The sequence below is a fragment of the Arachis hypogaea genome, chromosome 5, assembly GCF_003086295.3.
Source record: "Arachis hypogaea cultivar Tifrunner chromosome 5, arahy.Tifrunner.gnm2.J5K5, whole genome shotgun sequence".
Taxonomy (NCBI): Eukaryota; Viridiplantae; Streptophyta; class Magnoliopsida; order Fabales; family Fabaceae; genus Arachis; species Arachis hypogaea.
This window is the reverse complement of record NC_092040.1, coordinates 95,430,387-95,451,483: the sequence shown is the minus strand read 5'-3', so window position 1 is coordinate 95,451,483 and position 21,097 is coordinate 95,430,387. Positions and strand designations below refer to the sequence as shown.

The 21,097-nt window shown below is 30.1% G+C and overlaps 1 protein-coding gene across 1 annotated transcript; it reads left to right on the top strand.

Annotated features, from left to right (window-relative positions):
* Positions 1-8,246: 8,246 nt before the first annotated feature.
* On the top strand, positions 8,247-10,022 carry LOC112802071 (protein DETOXIFICATION 51-like). Its single transcript, XM_025845079.3, has one exon. It carries the CDS (start codon positions 8,427-8,429, stop codon positions 9,882-9,884), a length of 1,458 nt encoding a protein of 485 aa, XP_025700864.1. The 5' UTR covers positions 8,247-8,426; the 3' UTR covers positions 9,885-10,022.
* The last annotated feature ends 11,075 nt before the right edge of the window (positions 10,023-21,097 follow it).

The window sequence follows — 21,097 nt, the reverse complement described above, 5'->3', positions numbered from 1 at the left end:
TTAATTTGCACAAAGAGTAAAGTTTGGAATTAATTAATTGAAATAGAAGTACTTTAGGTATAAAATGTTATTAAGATTTCAGTTTCTATCTCCAAAAATTTTAGTATTCTGTGTCTCTATTTTTTTAAGGTACTAAAATACTGAAATTTTGATAATAAAGACTAAAATTTTAGTATCATTCTTGGACGAACAAATATAATATTAAATATCAATCTATGTCTCATTACCTCAAAACAAACACTACCTTAACTTACACTTATAAAAATTGTTAACTAATTACTTATAAAAACGAATAAATTTTATTACGCTCTCTAGGATTCTTCTTTTTTTTTTTTTCAAATTTTTTCTATGTATATTTTTTATAATATAAAAGATAAATTTTTATATATTAAGAATATAAATTTTTTATATTTACCCGTTTGTCCATAAATTCCTACATTCTGGATATAAAATTTTACGTTATTACTCAAATTTTTAAAAATTTCTGTATTGTATAGGATTTTATTTACAAAGTTTGAAATCTCTACCTCCTGTAATAATTTATATAGAATAATTTTAGGATCAAAATATAAGGATTTTGAACATATTATAAACGAGTAATTTTAGTTTCTACTTGATTTATTTAAGCAATTTACCCTATAATGTATGTATCTATGCAACTATGCATGCATGTTTCCTTCCAACCATCAACTTGTCATGAAACTCGAAGCTGTGTGGAGCCTCCGTTAATTGCTCACGCATCCCATGTGAGGGTGAGACCACCGTTTTTAGAAGACTACTTGTAATTAAATTCTCCACATTATTATTTTTATACACAAAAATTAAAGGGATAACGAGAAAAGAGGGGAAAAAAACAGCCTTATGAGTTCAAGCCTTGAAACTTGAAAGAGGCGAAATTATCGGTATTTTAAAAATAAATTAATATTTTTATTCTGATGAATTAATTGTCCTTATCATAACAATATCATAAGTTTATTATTATTATTATTTTAAATTTAAATTTTAAAAATATTAATAAAATAAAAATTTATCTCAGACTGACAACAGAAATAACACAGTACAAAAATAATCATTTACTCTGAGAACATAAAAAAAAAATTAATTGAAAAACATTTGTACCGACTTTTACTCACGAAATTTAAACCCTATCCAATAAGAAGACACACTACACAACTCATATTGCCGCCTCGTGATGTTATGTTCATATCCATGATTGCATGACATTGATATGTTATATATATCCAACTTTTCTTGTTCCCCTTTGCCAGGCAATGACCACTGTGTTACCCTAAGGGGAAAAAATGTACGTTAATCTTAGCCCCATTGTGTTTAATTTTGACCTCAATAGTAATAAACGGTAATATTAAAAAGACAAAAAAATTAATTATTTTATTTAATATTATTAATTATTATTAAAATTAATTAATATTAAATAAAATAAATTTAAATTGTTTTTGGTTAATTTTTTTTATATTAAATATTTTTTATAAATTAATAAATAAGAGAAATATATTTTGAATACTATATCTTTGTGTACTATTTTAATTAATTCTTGTCATATTAATTTTTAATACCGAATTAGTTAATATAGTAACAAAAGCCTACAATTTGTTTCATGTTTTGAATTATTTAAAGGTTTGATGATATATATTGGTGGCATTTTGTTAGATAGGCTTTAATAATCAAGAAGAGTGTGAATGAAGTAATTGATAAGAAAAATTTTACTCTTATTAGATAACTATGGTTTTTTTTTCTGAAATTTTATTCTAGAATAATGTGGCTTTCGATGAAATACAGAAATAGATAATCATTACTATTATAATCGTCTGATACTTTGGAAAATGGGGGCACGAGATTATTTGTGGCGATGGGGCATTTGTTTGGTCGATTTTTGGGGGGGTGGTGATGTATAGTGACATGTAATTATAGTTTGGAAAATTTAATTAAGACAAAACCAAAGAAACAATAATAATATTGGCGTGTTTGTGAGTTAAACAAAAGAAAGAACCTTGATAAATGACATGGAACTGCCCTACATATTCAGTTTTAATTATGTTACTTTTCAAAACTGCTATGAAATTATTTATTTTAAAGTTTAAGCTTATAAATAAATATAAATAATTATATATTTATTAACATATTATTCACATAAAAGTTTTATTTTAGAATTTTAAAAAATGATATCTTTTGCATTTTTTTTGTTTTTGTTTACATTGTATTAAAATTCTACTTTTAGAAGTAATAATAATCAAATTCTTGATTATAAAAATTTTGATTATATATTATAAAATTATGTATATAACTAAAACATATAAATAATTATATATTTAATTAAAAATTTTTTTCTCCTATTGTTTTTCAATATGGCTGATGAGGTATAGGAGAGAGGTGTTAAGTTTTATATATGGATACATTTTCTTTTTTTTTTTTTTCTTCCTTTTGACCTTTCACTGGTATCTCATTCCTTGATATTGTGTATTGAAAAGTAGAAAGATTCTTTATAAAATAAAATCACTACCACTAATTAGTGCTTAATCCATTTTCATCTACTTTAGGATGGATATTTTAGCGTCTTAACTAAAAGAAGAATATAGGAATTAAAATTTCTCAGAATCTTACAATACATACCAAGTTGGACTTAATTAGTAGTTTATCATGTTCTTATTAAAGTAGAATATAATTAAAAGATATTTGTATACACCAAATTTACATGTATTATATTACAACATTAAAAAAAATAATGTTAAAAATATATTAAAAATGTATAACATTTATTTTTATAACATGTTTAGTGTGCTTAGTTGATGGACTCTAGTAGATGATGACCACAATAAAAAAACATTTTGAGAATTAGATAATAATTTTAATAAAAAATAATGAATGAAAGAAGTAATTGATTGAGTTTTTTTTGTTATTTAAAATATTAGATATATATAAAATAATTTTTCACAAGATACTATGAGTTATAAAAATTGTTGATGGATCATTTATATATTTTTATATTTTTTTTTTTCTATCATTTTTCTTATCAATTGAATCGAGTGAAAAAAGTTAATCTTTGAAAAAAAATTTTAATTTTTATTTATTTTTATATCTGTACCGACTTCTATTTTAAAATTTTATAGAACAAAAAAAAAATAAAAAGAATTACAATCCAAAAGACTCTTTACTTCTAATTATGTATTAGATTGAAGATATGTCTGAATCTAGCTAGTAGAAGATACATGCATTGGAAACCAAAAATTTTGTGAACTTCTCTAGTTCCAAAGTCAAGCGAAATTTGATGTATAAATAAGGAAGCAACAAAAGCTTCGATGATGTTGACAGAAATTGAGGAATATGTATATTCAACCGTTTGTGTGTGTTGTACTTCTAAGAAAAATATATTGCATTAATGGGTCTTTCTTCTGCCGAAAGAATGCATTGCATGCTCACCCGATAAACACAACATAATATATTAATCAGAGGTATTTAAATCCAAATTCATCCAAATAAAATTTTCCATCTAATTTAATTCAGATTGAAAACAGATTAAAATTATATTAATTTGAATTTAATTAAATTCTATTTTCTATAAATTATATGAATCAGATCAAATTTTAAATTATTTTTTAAAAACGATCAAATTTAATCTAAATCACACAATGTATTATTATATTTATAATTTTATTTATAATAGATCTAATTTATTATAATTTTTATATTATTTATGTATTATTATTTAATAAAATTTTATGATCAAAATGAGATTTATTTATTTATTTTAATAAATTTATAATTTTATTTTTATTATTATATTATTTTTTTATTTTTTAAAATATTATTAAGATTTGTTATGTATTATGGTTGATTATTTAAAATTTGATATTAAAATTTGTTATGTATATTTAATTTTTTTAATTTATAAAATTGTAAATCCAATTCAATCCATATTACTTGAAATTGGATCAAATCGAATTGAATTTTTTTAAAAAAAAATTATTCAATCCAAACCGCACTGAAAAAAATGAGTGTTTAAACTGGATAAATTTTTTACTCAAAATCGATCTAAAGCTTGTCGCAAACACCTGTAAATTAATTATAGAATGACTTGCACTCTTGTAGAAAAAAATTTTCTCTAGCATTACCCTTTTTTTATCAGTATAAAAAGTTTAAACCGTCTAAATGTATTTTATTTAATATTTATTTTAATATTTTTTTCTTTTGATTAATCACAACATATTGCAACATGAAACGATTTTTTAACCTATATATTAAACATGTTAATTGGTGGAATAAAAAACCTTCTTGGGTACGGTTTGATGGATTATTAATAATATGGTATGGACAATTTTGAAAAATGATAATATATATCACTCTTATTTTTTATGACGTTATTCCTCACATGATATTTTTATATTATATTTTGTATGAATTTATAAAAAAAATAATGACTTTATCAATATATAAATGTCATTATCATTTCCCAAAAATTTTATGAACAATAGTTTTACTAGTCATGAAAGGTATGAGATGCCAAGGGTAAACTGATGAGAGAGAAAGAAGAGATTTTAGAGACAGAGTTTGAGTAAGATAGATGAAGTGATATAAATGATTATTATGCAATATGAATTCAGCAATGATTATATGATATAGCAATAGTAATAACTAATAACAGAATATGTTAGCTCTTTTATATTAAGTGATTCCAATAGTTAATTGGTCATTATCACTCACAAGTCAATTCTGTCAATATTCTATTAAATAGCTTTATTCAAGGATAATTTTAGCTTTTAATATATAATGATCCATCCTTGTTTATATCAGAGAATTTCATTTAGGGTATTGTTATTCTATGTGCTTAGAGCACAGCTTAAGAAGTATTAATTATATCTGGTAATTATAAATATTTGTATCAATTAAAATTTAGTTGATTTATTTAATTAGTGTCATTTTTTCACATATTTTTATGACTAAATTAATCTTTAAAATTTTAGTTACATTATTAAAAAAATTTTCTAAAACTATCCTCTAAAATTCTTAGTGCCCGGAAATTTTTTATATTTTCTTATACAGTAAAGTACATAATTTTTATTATTTTTTATTTTCATTTTAATTCCTCAATTTATCTAACTCATTTTTTTATGTTATCTACTCTTTTTCATATTTTTACTTTTTTTTTGCTTCTAAGATAATGTATTTGTTTGGGTATCATTAAGTTAATAAAAAAAATATTTAAAAAAAGATTTTTTTTATTTTTAGTATGTTTGATAAATTTTTAATAGTAAAAATAAAAGTATTTAAAAAATAAATTTTTTTTAGAAAACTACAATTTACCTCTTTTTTTTTAATTTTTTTTAAAGAAAAAATATTTTTCACATAATAAACAAATAGAAAAGTACTTTTATATGATTATATCCAAACATAATTGATAAAAAAAAAAAGACTTTTTTGCATAAGTTATCCAAACATAAAATTACTTTTACTTTTTTTACGAAATCTTCTTCAAAAATAATTTGAAAAAAAATATTTTCTTAAAAACTCATTCAATGAGACCCAATATTTATATATTATGAGTATAATTTAATTTTTAACTCAAATATATGTATTTTTTGTTTTTTTGTTTTTTACTTTTTCTTTTCTAGGACACAACATAGCCACTTATTTGAAAAAATAAAATATTAATTCAAATTTTTTCAATATATATAGTTGAGTCAAAACTTAAATTATACTCCTCGTATATATAGATATTATGTTATAGTGGTGGGAAAAAAAGTTAAAAAAATGAAAAAAAAACGGATAACAAAAAAATGAGTTAGATAGATTGAAAAATTAAAATGAAAATAGAAAATGATAGAAATTATGCACTCCATTGCATAAGAAAAATATGAAAGGTGTCTGATTTAGGGCTAAAAATTTTAGAGGACAATTTTGAAGAGAAATTTTTAATAGTGTAATTAAAACTTTAAAATTAATTTAGTCATAGAAACATAAGAGAGAATGACATTAATTAAATAGACCAATTAAGTATTAAATGATACAAGTATTCAAAATTACCAGATGGAATTAAGTGTTTCTTAAGCTGTGCTCTAACAACATAGGATAGCAATACTATTTCATTTGATGTAATTAATTATAATTGATTAAATATTTTTAATTTATTACACATATCCAATTACCTAATCAATTTTTATTTTATCATTTTTGTTTCTAAAAATTCAAGAATACGCATATAGATGTAGTTTATTTGCAAATTTTAAAACTCCACTTTCTTACATTTTACTTGCATCTTATGATTTCTCACTATGAGTTTGTTTATTTTCTTCTTCAAATGCTTCCCGTTATGTATTCAAACATTTGCATCAGCTTTAATACTATCCAAATTTAACCTATCATTGCATCAAACAATGCCTATTTAACTTATCACATCTCTTAATTAATACCTATATATATATATATATATGCATTTTCAGTAATCAATTGTATTATAATATATTTTACACAACCTTTAAAATCTTGTTTGTATTAAATTCAAACTTATCCTGATATAACATTCTATAATGAGATACGTGTAATTAATCCATGAATGTTTGTTAAAAGCTCTTAAAAATGGATGCCTTTGGGTAAATTTGATTTTTTTTTTAATTAGGATTGGATAAATATAATTTTATTTGGATAAAAGAGAATATTTTGAGATGTAATTTTCGTAAAAATAATTGATAAAGTGAGGGAGAGATTATTTGAAAATGTAGTTTTTTTTGTGATTATTTGAGAATGTGTTCGATGATCTTGTGAGATTTTTTTATTTCGAAAACTATGGTAATTTATTTAGTAGGTGAAATATTTTGAAATTAAAATAGAATATATGTATATACGTATTTATTGTTGTGATTGAGAAATAGTTTCATGCTTTTAATAGTTAATTGTTATATTAGAAATTTGATTAATTCTTGATCAGTTATTGGTTGAGTTCTATTGTCAACCTAGCATTATTCAAATGCTATTTAATCAATAATTCTTTTGTCTTTAATTAATCTTTATATCCAAAAATTAATTATATTATGGATAACTTATCAAATTCTATTTCTAAATCTTTGGAACTTTGATAATAATACATTTTACTCTTAATAACAACAAAATATTCTCAAATGTTATAAAATATGATAAAAATAACCAAAAAAATATGTTTTTTTATAAATAATAAATAATTTTTATATTTAAAAAATTACTTAAGAATTTGGTCTAAATTTTTGTAAGAATATTTAAAAAATTTGATCTTTAGAATTTTTTATTTTCTAAAAATATTCTTAGTTATTAACAAAAAAATACAAAAAAATATTTTAAAGACAATTTTTTACTTTTTATCATACTTACAAAAAATGGTATCGAAATTTAATATTTAAAATATATTTTTAAAATATATATTTAACCTTAGTTATTTTTATTATGTCTAAAAAAGTTTTATCATTAATAAAATAAATGATATTTTTGTCAGTATTTTCAAAAATTTAAAATAATTTTAATAATTTACTCTTTGCTTATATTAATCTTATATATCCACTTTTGTAATTTTTTAGAAAACTAAGGTCTAAAGTCATATTTAATTTAATTTTCATTCTTAAAATCTATCGTTCTGCAAATTGCTGGAATATGGGCCAGTGGAAGTGTAATCAAGGATGGAAACCACCGAGAGTTAGTAAGAAGGTGCGTTTTAGTACTCTTGATCTTGAAAGTAATCAATTTCAGTTTCTTTACCATTGTATCAGTTTAAATTAATGTGAGTTACCAAACACGTAAAGAAGGAATATATTAAAAATATATATTTTATGATATTAATTTAAAAAATAAAAATAATTCATTCCCATACACAAGTTAGGTTTGAAATGGCTTGAGAATCGAGCATGGTAGCTGATGAAATAGGAGTACATGGCAGTACTCAAGATTTTCGTTCCATTGGGAATTGTTTCTTTTATTGATACACTCACATTCTGACGTATTGCTTGCTATCTAGTTCACTACGGTAAACAACACACACATGCAATGAAAGCAGAAATTCAAAACAATAATAACCTTTCATTCAAACTTTGTTAATTAAAATAATAATTTTATTGCATGTTGGGCGTGGTCCTTCGATTTTCACCACGCAAGCATACCTGTTATCTCTTTTTCATTTTCCCAAAAAAAAATTGAAATAAAGAGAAGTGGATGAAGAAGAATAAAAAAGAATTTGCAATTATTTGTCAACCTCTCATAATAATATTTTGATCGTTTAACTCGAGCAAAAACATACATATTTTACTGAAAAGAAATAAGAGCATCCCTCTGTAGCTGGTCTCTATTTATACACACACCTCAATCTTTCTTCTCACATCTTCTTCATTCACAAATCATAAGGCATAAGTCACACTCAGAAAGAGAAGAATAAGCTTAGCACCCTAGTTAACCTAATGGAAACAAAAACAGAGCATGATCTGTTGTTGGCAGATACGGAGAAGCAAGAACCAGAAGGGTGGACATGTGGCGGAATCTCGGAGGTGATGAAAGAATCCAAGTCTCTAATGGAGTTAGCCCTTCCCATAGCACTAACATCGCTCATTTTCTACCTCCGCTCCATAGTCTCCATGCTCTTCTTGGGCCACCTGGGAGAACTCCAACTCGCTGCCGGCTCACTTGCCATAGCCTTCGCCAACATCACCGGCTACTCTGTCCTCTCTGGCCTCTCCCTCGGCATGGAACCACTCTGCTCCCAAGCCTTCGGCGCCAAAAACACCAACCTCCTCTCTCTAACCCTCCACCGCTGCATCATCTTTCTCTTAGTGTCTTCCATTCCAATCTCAATCCTCTGGCTCAACATCAACACTATTTTCATCTTCCTCCACCAGCTACCCGAAATCACCCAAATGGCGCAAACCTATTTGATGTTCCTCCTCCCTGACCTCGTAACCAACTCATTCCTTCACCCAATCAGAATCTACCTTCGTGCACAGGGTGTCACCCGCCCTGTCACGCTAGCATCTCTCTTCGGAATGCTCGCTCACTTGCCCTTCAATTTCTTCTTCGTTAAACGCCTGCGTTTTGGCCTCGCCGGCGTTGCTGCAGCCTCCGCGGTCTCCAATTTCTCCATCCTTCTGTTTCTGGTTGTTCATGTCTGGATAAGTGGGGTCCACGCAGGCACGTGGATGAAGCTGAGCCGGGACTCTTTCTCCGGCTTTAAGCCACTCATTCGGCTTGCTGCGCCGAGTTGTGTGTCAGTTTGTCTAGAGTGGTGGTGGTATGAGATCATGATTGTGCTTTGTGGACTCCTTGTGGATCCCACTGCCACCGTGGCATCCATGGGTGTGCTTATTCAGACCACAGCATTAATCTACGTGTTTCCGTCCTCGTTGGGCTTTGCAGTCTCAACGCGTGTTGGAAACGAGCTCGGGGCAAACCGACCTGCAAGGGCCCGACTCTCGGCTGCTATTTCAATTTTTTTTGCGGAAATTTTAGGTTTTATGGCGGTTATCTTTGCCACTATGATGCGGCATTCGTGGGGAAAAATGTTCACAAATGATGAGAAAATTTTGTGTTTGACGGCGGCTGCACTACCAATCATTGGGCTTTGTGAGCTCGGAAATTGTCCACAGACGGTGGGATGTGGTGTGGTTAGAGGAACGGCTCGGCCCAACGTGGCGGCGAATGTGAATCTTGGTGCGTTTTATTTGATCGGAATGCCCGTGGCGATTGGGCTTGGGTTTTGGCTTGATATTGGGTTTTGTGGGCTTTGGTTGGGCTTACTTTCAGCTCAAGTTTGTTGTGCAGGGCTAATGTTGTATGTTATTTTGACCACCAATTGGAAGAACCAAGTCCAGCGGGCCCAGTTGTTGACATCAGCTGAAAATATGGCAATGAATCCAACGGTCTAAAGCGTATCAATAAGACAGTTACTCTTCTATCTAATATTTATCATAGTGTAATTTTGTCTAATATTTTAATTTTGTTTTATTATTATTATTATTATTTTCTATAATAGAAAGAAATGTGAATAATAATTAGTTTGTTTACTCTCTTCTTTATTATTATTATTATTATTATTATTATTATTATTATTGAGAGAAATATGAAAGAATACAAATTAGAGATGGATAAAATGATCATTTTATCTTTTTTTACATATACGTACTATTATGCTAACAGTTAATTGTGAATAATAATAATAATAATAAAATTTAAAATTAATTAAGATGACAAGTATATTATGCTAAAATAAAAAAATATAGGTTTAATTTTTTTGTTAGCAATATTTTTATAAATTATACTCGATAAAGAATATTTTGAAAAAAAAAGAAAAATAATTATTGATAAGATAAAATAAATCTAACAGAGAATGAGAATAGGTGAGAGTACATGGTAATTATGAAAAAAATAGATTATAAACCAATAAAAAAATATTGAAGTAATAAAATTAAGAATAAATAAAATAATCTAAGTAGAAGAGTGAATTAAATTTTCATCGAATATTAATTATATTAATTTGATTAAATAAATAATTATATTAATTTAAATAAAGTATTATTATATTATTTACTAACACCAAAAATATATTTAGAATATTATCATAAAACTTCATTGAGTAGAGAATGAGATTCTCTGATAATGCATAAATATTAGTACTATATATATTCCATGTACTCTATGGTGTTTAAAAAAAAATCAAATCTTACTAGATATGATCCATTAAAATTTTTAAATTATATTTTTGAACGTTGCTAAATTAAAAAAAATTAAAGTTAATTTTGATCCCATATAAAATGTAAAAAAATTGACATAAACCAAATTTCAATAATCTTAGAATTTGAAGATGTTTTATATATGTATGTTAAGGAGATTGCAGAACCAACAGTGCCATCATAGGCATGGTAGCATGGAGGTGGTTCCTCCTCGTCAACCCTTTTGCATATAGAGTGCACCAACCACACTCTGGTCTCTGCAACAACTGTCTCTGCAACAATCACCTCCATTTGTCACTCTATTACCGTTGATTCGCTACTTTGTCACCGTTAACCACAGTCTATCATCATTCTTTGGAGATCAAAATAATTATGTATAATATTACCTTTTAGAGATAAACGTGTATGTCTAACAAAATAATAATTATTATTGTTATTTTTTTTAGGAGAGAATAAATTTTTATAATTTATGACAATGTTTTTAATTAAAACTTATTAGTGATAATGATTGGAAAGAAACTAACATAACAAATTTAACTGTTATTTGTACTTTTTAGCTCAGTTTCTTCTCTCCTACGTGACTGAGCTTTCTTTATTATTTTTTTTTCTGACTCACATCTGTTGTATATATAAAAGGGTTTGCTATAGCTATGGTTAGACTGATGAGCATTCTAAAATATAATTGACAATTCAATTCTTCACTGTTTTCTGTTTTTGTTTCTGCTGCATTTGTAATTACTCTAGCATGGTATCAATAGAGTTTTATCTTGATTATTCGATCCTTCTTTCATTCATCATGGCCATCACAATTTCAAATCTTATTGCCTCCACACAAAATCTCTTCTCTATCCCATCCCTGATAAGCTTCATGAAAATAATTTTTTTTCTTAGAAGCAATTTGCTCTTTTTACAATTCAAAGTCAGAATCTGTAGGATCACCTTCAAATCAACAAACAACCATCTAAATTGAGTCTGATCCAGATAAGTTTGCTGACAAAATATCCATCAAACATCAAGAATGGCTACTTCAAGATTATAAGCTCCTGCCTTTTGTCATCAATGGATGAAGAATTCAAGAATCAAATGGTAAAATGTGCTTTTGCTTATCAGATTTGGGATCAAATACAGCAATATTTCATCTCTTCGAACAAAACAAAATTGAGGCATTTCAAGAATCAGCTCAAGAATGTGAAGAAGGTTAATCTTTCTACTAAAGATTACTTAATCAAAGTCAAGAAACTTATAGATTTCCTCGCAGTCATATGTCACACTCTGAGTTCAGAAGATCACATTGACGCAATTTGTGAAGGTCTGCTTGAAGAGTATTCTTCAGTCATCACTACTATGCGTGCGTGCTAAACCAGAAATTAACACAATAGGAAAAGTTGAAGCTGTGCTAATCTCTCATGAGGATCTTCTTGAGAAATTCAAACAAACAACTCTTGGTCTTGCACAATCAAATTATGCTCAATCAGCATTTTTCAATTCTTTTTCTTCCACTTGAGGCTTTGTTGGCAGCAGAGGTAGAGGTGGTCGCTTTGGTAGAGGAGGAAGAAGTGCTAGGCAATTGCAAAACAGACCTCAGTGTCAACTTTGCAATCGACCTAGACATACGGTAATTTAATGTTTTTACATGTTTGATCAAAACTTTGCATCCTCAGCTCCTACCTCTCAACATTATTCATCTGTTCCGATGCCAAATCCACTACCTCATCCCTCTTCTTTTCACCAATCAACCCCGCAAACATACTTAGCAACACCTTCCATGATTCCTGATCAATCTTGGTACCCAAATTCTGGTGTCTCTCATCATTTGACACATGATTCTTCAAATCTTCTTTCTACTTCTAATTACACAGGTTTTGAGCAATTGTATGTTGCAAATGGTTCAGGTATTCCTATCTCTAAAGCTGGTAACTCAGTTCTTATCGATTCTATTACAAATAAATATTTTATTCTAAAAATTTACTACAAATTTCTCACATTACTAAGAATCTTATCAGGATTTTTAAGTTCTGTTTCGATAACAATGTGTATTTTGAAGTTTACCATTTTCATTGTTTTGTAAAATCTCGGGAGAATTAGAAGATTCTTCTACAAGGGCTCCTTATGTAACACCTTATCACAGAGAACTTTACGCCTAAGTCGTAAATCAAAAGTGATGAGGTGCCACAATCTCTAAAAACAAAAATACGTATGTAGATATATATCATAGATATGAAAATGTTAAACAAAATAGAAACAGAAAATCGCATCACACTCACATGGTTGAGAATAAAACGGGTAGATGACAGAAAGTAGGAGAGAGAGAGAGAGAGAGAGAGAGAGAGAGAGAGAGTTCCATACAACCAAAAAAAAAAAGATGAACTACAAATCCTGATTCTCCGACTCAAGTCTCCAGTACGCTTAACGAGGTACCTCACGTCCTCCATCTGAAAAACAACAAATACGTATGGGATGAAAATCGGGGGTTTTCAGTATGGTAGCAGTGCCCAATAAATAAGATATAAAACTCCGGAAAGCCAAAGGCAATCCTAAACTTCTACACCCCAGATCAAAGCCTAGAGTTCTCCCTAACCAGAAATATGGTAATTCTACCTAGGAATTCTAATTTATCTCTTCAATTCCAGTTCTCTACAAACCTTCCAATCGCTAGTTTGAAACAACCCTCAGCATCACCTTCACCAGCATGAGAGATCTCCCAAAGCAAACATATACAAGACATACAAGTAATACACAATTAAAAAAACAGATACAAAATTTAAGTCACGCAGCATATAAATATAGATAAACAATTAGGCAAGACAAAACACAATATGCATACTCAAATAAATCATACAAATGCACATGATGCATGTCTTCCCTATGGTCGATGAGTCTCATCTGTCGGTTATACAGCCAAACCCGACATGTCCAGTAGACAACCCTCAATAGTCCCTGCGTACGCGCATCCCCAAGAGTCTATGCATATATAATGATTCATTTATCATCTCATTGGGGGATTCATCCGGAAAGGTATAAGTGTCCAACCACATCTTACGATGGAAGGTTAACAAAATCTCAAATCTCAACCTGAAATAACTGAGGGCGAGCCACTGGGTTTACCTAGGGAGACTCATGACTGAGAAAAATATCAATTACCAATTTGGAGCAAGTGGGACAAAACCACAACGCTTACATTTACCCAAGAAGCTCAAATCATCTTAACTCAGAGCAAGTGGGGTGAACCATACCCTTGCCTCAACAACCAACCTGGATCAAGTGGGGCGAAACTACAACCCTTACGTCTACCCAGGAGGTACGTTCTCATATATCCAGGAGGAATAAAGGAGGAGATCCTATCCTCCCACTATCTCACTGGAGGCGATTTTACAATACCAGGAGGAACAAAATAGGGAATCCTTAACTTATACCATCTTACTGGGGTCACACTTTCGAGAAAGAGTGATCAAGATGAAACAATCATACCCAATTCAGTTTTATAATAAAAATATAGTTTCATAATCAAAATATGCTTCTTCAAACTTATCTCCATTACACTCTGATATGTCTTCTTTAATCCACTCAATACACTCCATAAAATATTCTAGCTAATCCACCTACAATACTCTACTATCCTAAGTCATCGGCTCTAAATTCACAACAAAAAATATCCCTTTTATTTTACTCAATACTCTCTCGCTCGACCCAAAGCCTAAGCACTAGCTAGAAAATCTTAAACAGTGTTTATGGAGGTTTAGAAAGCTAGAGAAAAAGTTGAAAGCTCAAAATTACAATTTTAGCAAAACAGGGGTCATCTGTACGCGAGCACCTACCACGTGCGCGAACTTTTAAAAAGAACAGTGCCACATACGTGAGACCCTATCCACGTACACGAGATTTTGAAAAAGACGGTGCCGCGTACGTGGACAGAATTCAATATTTTACACCAAACTTCAAACGCGCATAATTTTTCCATTAAAAATTATTTTCAGTCCATTTTTTGAATGTTATAAACTTCACGGACCCAATTTTTATTCATGATAAGTTTCACAAGATTTGGGGGTCCGGGAGCCAAGTTATGGCCCACCAAAATTAATTAAAAATAAGTTTTTACTAAAAATTACAAACATCTAATTTTCCAAAACTCCCAATTCAAAACCAAACCATTCACAACCAAATTAATTCTAATTACTCCTAACCATTGTGACATTCTTCTTGATCACTCTACAAGCATATCAACATCTAAATTCTTCAATCTATTCAGCAAATTCCACTTATAATTTCCACCAATTTCAACATTTATCATCATTAAACATCAACAATTCACATTACATGCATATACCATATCTAATTAATCAAATCATTCAATTTATATCATTCAAACCTATCTTAAGGCAACTAGCCTAAGGTTCACATAACATTATATATTAACTACAAGAAACCGAAATTATACGTTGGCCGATTTTCTCCCAAGCTCAAACACCATCGAAAACCTCTTTTTCACACAAGCCTCCAAATTTCCAATTCACCAATTCAGCTAGTCCTAGCCACTAAAGCTCCAATTCAAGCACTCAAAATACCAATTCAACTTCTATCCACATAAATTCAATCTAAATTTCACACAATATACTAAATCACACTAGGGTTCTACTAATTAATCAATTCACAAGGGTTAGCAATTTATTACCTTATCCATGGATGTTTGGGGCACAACCCAACAATTACTCAATGTTAGATTACACCTAAACCGTTAAAATCATGAAAATCTCTCAATACCCATAACCAAAATGCGAAATCAGAATAGAAGAAGGAATTGGGAAAGAAATTTAGATATCTTTAGTACTTTGTTCAGATAGAATTGAAGAGCTTGGCAAGGTGAATGCATAGTCACAAATGGTGCGGTAATCGGAGCTCCGGATTGAATGTTATGGGTAAAAGAAGATTGAATTGGAAAATGGAAGTTAGGGTTCTTCCATTCCCATCTCTTCTCAGCGTGAAAGGACATGGAAAGGGGGTTGAAAGGCTGATGCTAAGCTTATATGGGTTGGCCTTTGGGCCCAATATGGACCCGATTCGGTCCGTTGACCTAATTTTGGGTTAAAACCTTTAATATTAGTGTTCAAATTCGTATCTTAAATATTTTTACTTTTTTAAATTAAAAAGTTTTATTTCCTAATTACTTTAGCTCATAATTAATTTATTAGTTAATTGTTTATTAATTAACCGAATTTTACACCTTAGACATAGATTATATGTTTTTGATCACCTTGTACCGGTTGTAACATCCTCTTTAGTGAATTCTCATCATACATATTTTTCTGGTTTCATTGCAAATAGTAAAATTTGGCATCTACATTTAGAACATTCTTCCTTATCTGTTGTTAATAATGTAATGAAAATATGTAATATTCCTTGTGACTATTCTAATAAAATCTCAGATTCTAATATGTGTGAATCTTGTTGTTTAGCAAAAATGCACTCTCTTCCTTTTTCTTCTTCTACATCTACTTATACACAATTTTTGTAATTGGTTTTTATTGACATTTGGAGACCAGCTCCCTTGCATTCTAAATTTGGATACAGGTATTACATTAGCTTTGTTGATGCCTTCTCTAGATATACTTGTCTCTATTTGTTAACTTCTAAAGTTCAAGTTTCCCAAATTCTTGTTCAATACAAAAATTTAATGGAAAATCAAACTGGTGTCAAATTAAAAGTCATTCAAATGGATAATACAAAGGAATTTATCTCAACTGATGTTAAGAATTTTCTTCATGAACATGACATTGTTCATAGACTTGTTTGTCCTTATACATATCAACAACAAGGTGTAATTGAAAGAAAACATAGAGATGTTGTTGAAAAAACCTTAGCTCTCTTAGCTAGTGCTGATGTGCCTTAAATTTTTTAGGAAGATGCTTTTCTTATGGCAACCTTCCTTATTACTAGGCTTCCAACACAAGTTTTGAGCATGAAATCCCTTTATGAAACTCTTTTTAAGCTCAAACCAGATTACTCAATGTTGAAAGTCTTTGGTTGTGCTTGCTTTCCACATATTAGACGCTATAATGCTCATAAACTAGATTATAGATATAAAACATGCTTGTTTTTAGACTATGCCCCTCAATCCAAAAGATTCAAGTGTCTAAATTAAAATGGTAAAGTGTATGTTGCAAGAAATGTAGTGTTTAATGAACCTGTTTTTCTTGCTCATCTATGTTTTCAAATTCTTCTTCTAAAACTCCAAATATTGTCATTAATTCTTCTTATTCCAATTCTATTCCCTTAATACCTTTGAATCCTAATCTTTCTTCTTCTGTTTCACGGTCTGCTTCTATATCAAATGAGTCACAAACAACTCATGTCCCTCCTCTGGTGCGCAAAATTAAAACTCGTACAACTGAACTGGCAAGTGCACCAGATCGTCCAAGTAATACCTCAGGTGAGTGAGGGTCGATCCCACGAGGATTGCCCGATTGAGCAAGTTGTGATTATCTTGCAGATCTTAGTCAGGTGAATAGAAAATCGATTGTTGTTGTTGTAGGCGCATAAACAAAACAATAATGAAAGCAGTTAAGAAATGACGTAGACACAATAGTGAGAAAGCAGTTAAGGCCTCGGAGATGCTAGTTCTTTTGGAGTAATACTTCTTATTGACTATTTTATTGATGAGTGATTCATCCAATGGCAAGGCTGTAAGTGATTAAGCCAGGGGTAGAGGTCACTAATCTCTTATGATCCAAATCAAACACCAAAACTGGTCAGTCAATCTGGACGAGGGTGAAGCTTACGCAATTCAATCTCTGATGATCCTACTCAAAACACCACAGACAAGGTTGGATCTTCCGGATCGGAGAATGAAGCTTTATGATTCTAGCCTTAACGCCACAGAGACCTCAATTACCCATGACTAACAAGATTATATGTCACGTATCCCAATTAGCCTAGATAACTTGTTGGAACCCGTGATGTATTCTCAAGCAGTAGCTCAATACTATCCGGTTAAGGCTTCGCAAGAGCTTATGTAGAATAAAGGGTCATACTCTCGTTCTACCCCAGATTCATAAAGATGAATAACGACAATACATCATAGAATGGAATCAAATATGTATTAAAGTAGAAAAGTAATAATATTAATCCATGGGAATGAGCAGAGCTCCTATCTATAACCTAGGAGGTTTAGTTGCTCATACTTTACAGAGAAAACAAAAAAATGTGTGATATGTTCCAAGATGATGATCTCTCTCAGGTGATCTTCTCCTATATATACTAATAACTAGACCTAAAAAGATATTAATAATAATTAGAAATTACAAAAATGAAATAAACTAAGCTAAAGGTGTAAAAATCTACTTCTGGGCCTACTTAGTGAGTGTTTGGGTTGAGCTTGGCATCCAACTTGGGTGAGTGGGCGTTAGGGGGTAAATGCGCTGCCTTGTGCTCTCTTGGTGGCATTGAACACCAGTTTTGGGCGTTCAACGCTGGCCTTGATCCTTCTTAGGCGTTGAATGCTAGAAAGGGGGTAAGTTAGGTGTTCAACGCCCGTTTTGGGCAATCGTCTCCAAAGAAAAGTATAAACCATTATATATTTCCGAAAAGTCCTGGAAATAGCTTTCTAACTCCGTTAAGAGTGCATCTATTAGACCTCTGTAGCTCCAGAAATGCTCGTTTGAATACATGAAGGTCATGATTTGACAACATCTGCTATCCTTTCTTTGCCTCTGAATCAGACTTTGCGAAAACTTGCCAAATTCATCAAAAAATCACCTAAAATCATAAGGGAAAAAAACTCAAAGTAGCATCCAAACTGTGAATTTTACACTAAAACCTACTAACACATAATAAAACTTAACAAAATATAACTAAAAATACTAAGAAAATAGTACCAAAAAGGGTATAAAATATCCACTTATCATCCTCCCACCACAACTCCTTCAATTACTCAACCAACCACCAGAAATTATTTTTCTGGTATACCTACATCTTCTTTTCCCATTTTTGGTGTAAAAATTTCACTCACCTTTTCTAGTTCTGATTCTACCACAATTAATACACATCCCATTGCTTCTAGATCCAAAACTGGTCACTTAAAGTCATGTGTTTTTAATAGTAAAATAAATAAATTGACCTTTTTCAAAATACTCCCATAACTCTTAAGCAAGTTATCGATTTTTCTTGTTGGTTTTAGGCAATAAAAGAGAAATTTGATGCTTTGAACAAACGAAATACTTGGAATCTAGTCAAACTCTTACCAAATGCCACTATTATTGGTAGCAAGTAGGTATTTGCAATAAAAAGAGCTCCAGATAACACCATTTTCAAATATAAAGCTCGTTTAGAAGCCAAAGGTTGTCATCAACAACAAGGTGTTGATTATGCCCAAATTTTTAGCCCTGTGATAAAGCCTGCAACTATTAGAACTATTTTATTTATAGCTTTGTCCAAGGGCTGGCCAATAGAACAGTTTGATTTCAATAATGCTTTTTTGAATGGAGACTTGGATGAAATTGCGTACATGCAACAGCTTTCTAGTTTCTCTTTAGAGAATACTTCATTAGTTTGCAAGCTGAATCGAGCTATCTATGGCCTAAAATAAGCCCCTAGAGCATGGTATAATAAGCTTGCTAGCACTCTTTTTACTTTTGGGTTTGTAAGTACAAAATCCAATCCCTCTTTTTTACATGTTTTGATACAATTTCAACTATTTTTGTCTTAGCTTATGTTGATGATATTTTAATTACTGGAAATAATACAATTGCCATTGATAATCTCATTACTCACTTTAATTCTCTTTTTTTGCTAAAAGATCTTGGCAGTGTTAATTATTTTCTTGGATTAGAATTTACTAGAACTTCACCTCATGGTCTCTATATTACTCAAACTAAGTACATTCGAGACCTTTTAGCTAAAGCTGGAATGCAACACTGCCTATACTCCTATGGTAAGCAATATTAAACTCACCTCTCAAGGGACAGATGTGTTTGAAAATCCTAGCTTTTACAGATCCTTAGTTGAAGAATTACAATATGTTGTGCTCACTCATCCTGAAAATGCATATTCTGTAAACTGAATGAGTCAATTTTTTCAAAATCTTCTTCAATCTTATTGGATTGCTCTTAAAAGAATTCTAAGATATCTATCAGGATGCCTTGATCAAGGTATACATTTTTCCAAGAACACTGATTGTAGAATTCTAGTTTTTGCATATTCAAATTGGACAAGTGACTGGAGGATCGTCAATCCACAAGTGGATATTGCCTTTATCTTAGTTTCAATTCAATTCTATGGTCCAGTAAGTAACAAAGCACTGTAAGTCGTTCATCCACAGAGGTTGAATTCAGATGCTTAGCTGAAGCCATTGCAGATACAGTTTGGATGCACAATTTACTCCTTGAATTGAGAGTTCCTCTAATAATTTCTCCAACCATTTATTGTGACAACCTAAGTGTTGTCCTCCTTGCAGCAAATCTCGTTCTCATAGTCGCTCCAAGCATTTTGAAGTGGACTTATACTTTGTGAGAGAACGGGTTAACAAGAAATAATTTTGTAGTTCATATCCCCTCCAACCCACAAATAGCAAATTTTCTAACCAAAGCTTCTGTCTACATCTCTTTTTGTCAAATTCAGAGCCAAAATCAGAGTATTTGCCCATAGGACTCTAAGTTTGAGGGGGTATTAGTGATAATGATAGGAAAGAAACTAACGTAATAAAACTATAGCTACTTTACTATTATTTGTGTTTTTAAGCTCTGTTTCTTCTTTGCCACGCGACTGAGCTTTCTTTTCTATTTTTCCCTATGACTATCATCTGTTGTATATAAAATAGGGTCTACTATAGCTAGAGTTAAACTAATGAGCATTCTGAAAATACAATTGACAATTTAATTCTTTACTTTTTCCTGTTTTCATTTATGCTGCATTTGCAATTACTCTAACAAAATTAAAAAAATGAATAATTACGATAAAAGTCATAAGAATGAGATGTACTTTTTAAGTGCTTTTAATTTAATAACTATGTTTATAATCAAATATTTGATTTGATTTGAGAATGTCAAATTTGATTTGATAGTTTTATAAAGCTAAACGTTAGTCTTGTCATGAAACTACTCATCCCAAAAGCTTTAACTGATAGGAGAAGGCAACATTAATAGTTATATCTTTAACACTCCTCTCAAACAAAAGCTTTTTTGGGTTTGTTTCAATTTTTTCTTGCATAGGCCTTCTTTTCGCTTTTATTTGCCTTATGCTAGTTTTTTTTACTTTTAGGGTTTACCAAGGATCGAACTCTAAACCTTTCAGACATAAAGCTTTGATACCATATCAGGTATCAGGCTCAAATAAAAAAGAATAGGAAGAAAAAAATTGAAAGATGAGAGTATAAAGAGAGTAGAAAAAGAATTAATTTTGAGATCTATTTCGTGTGAAAT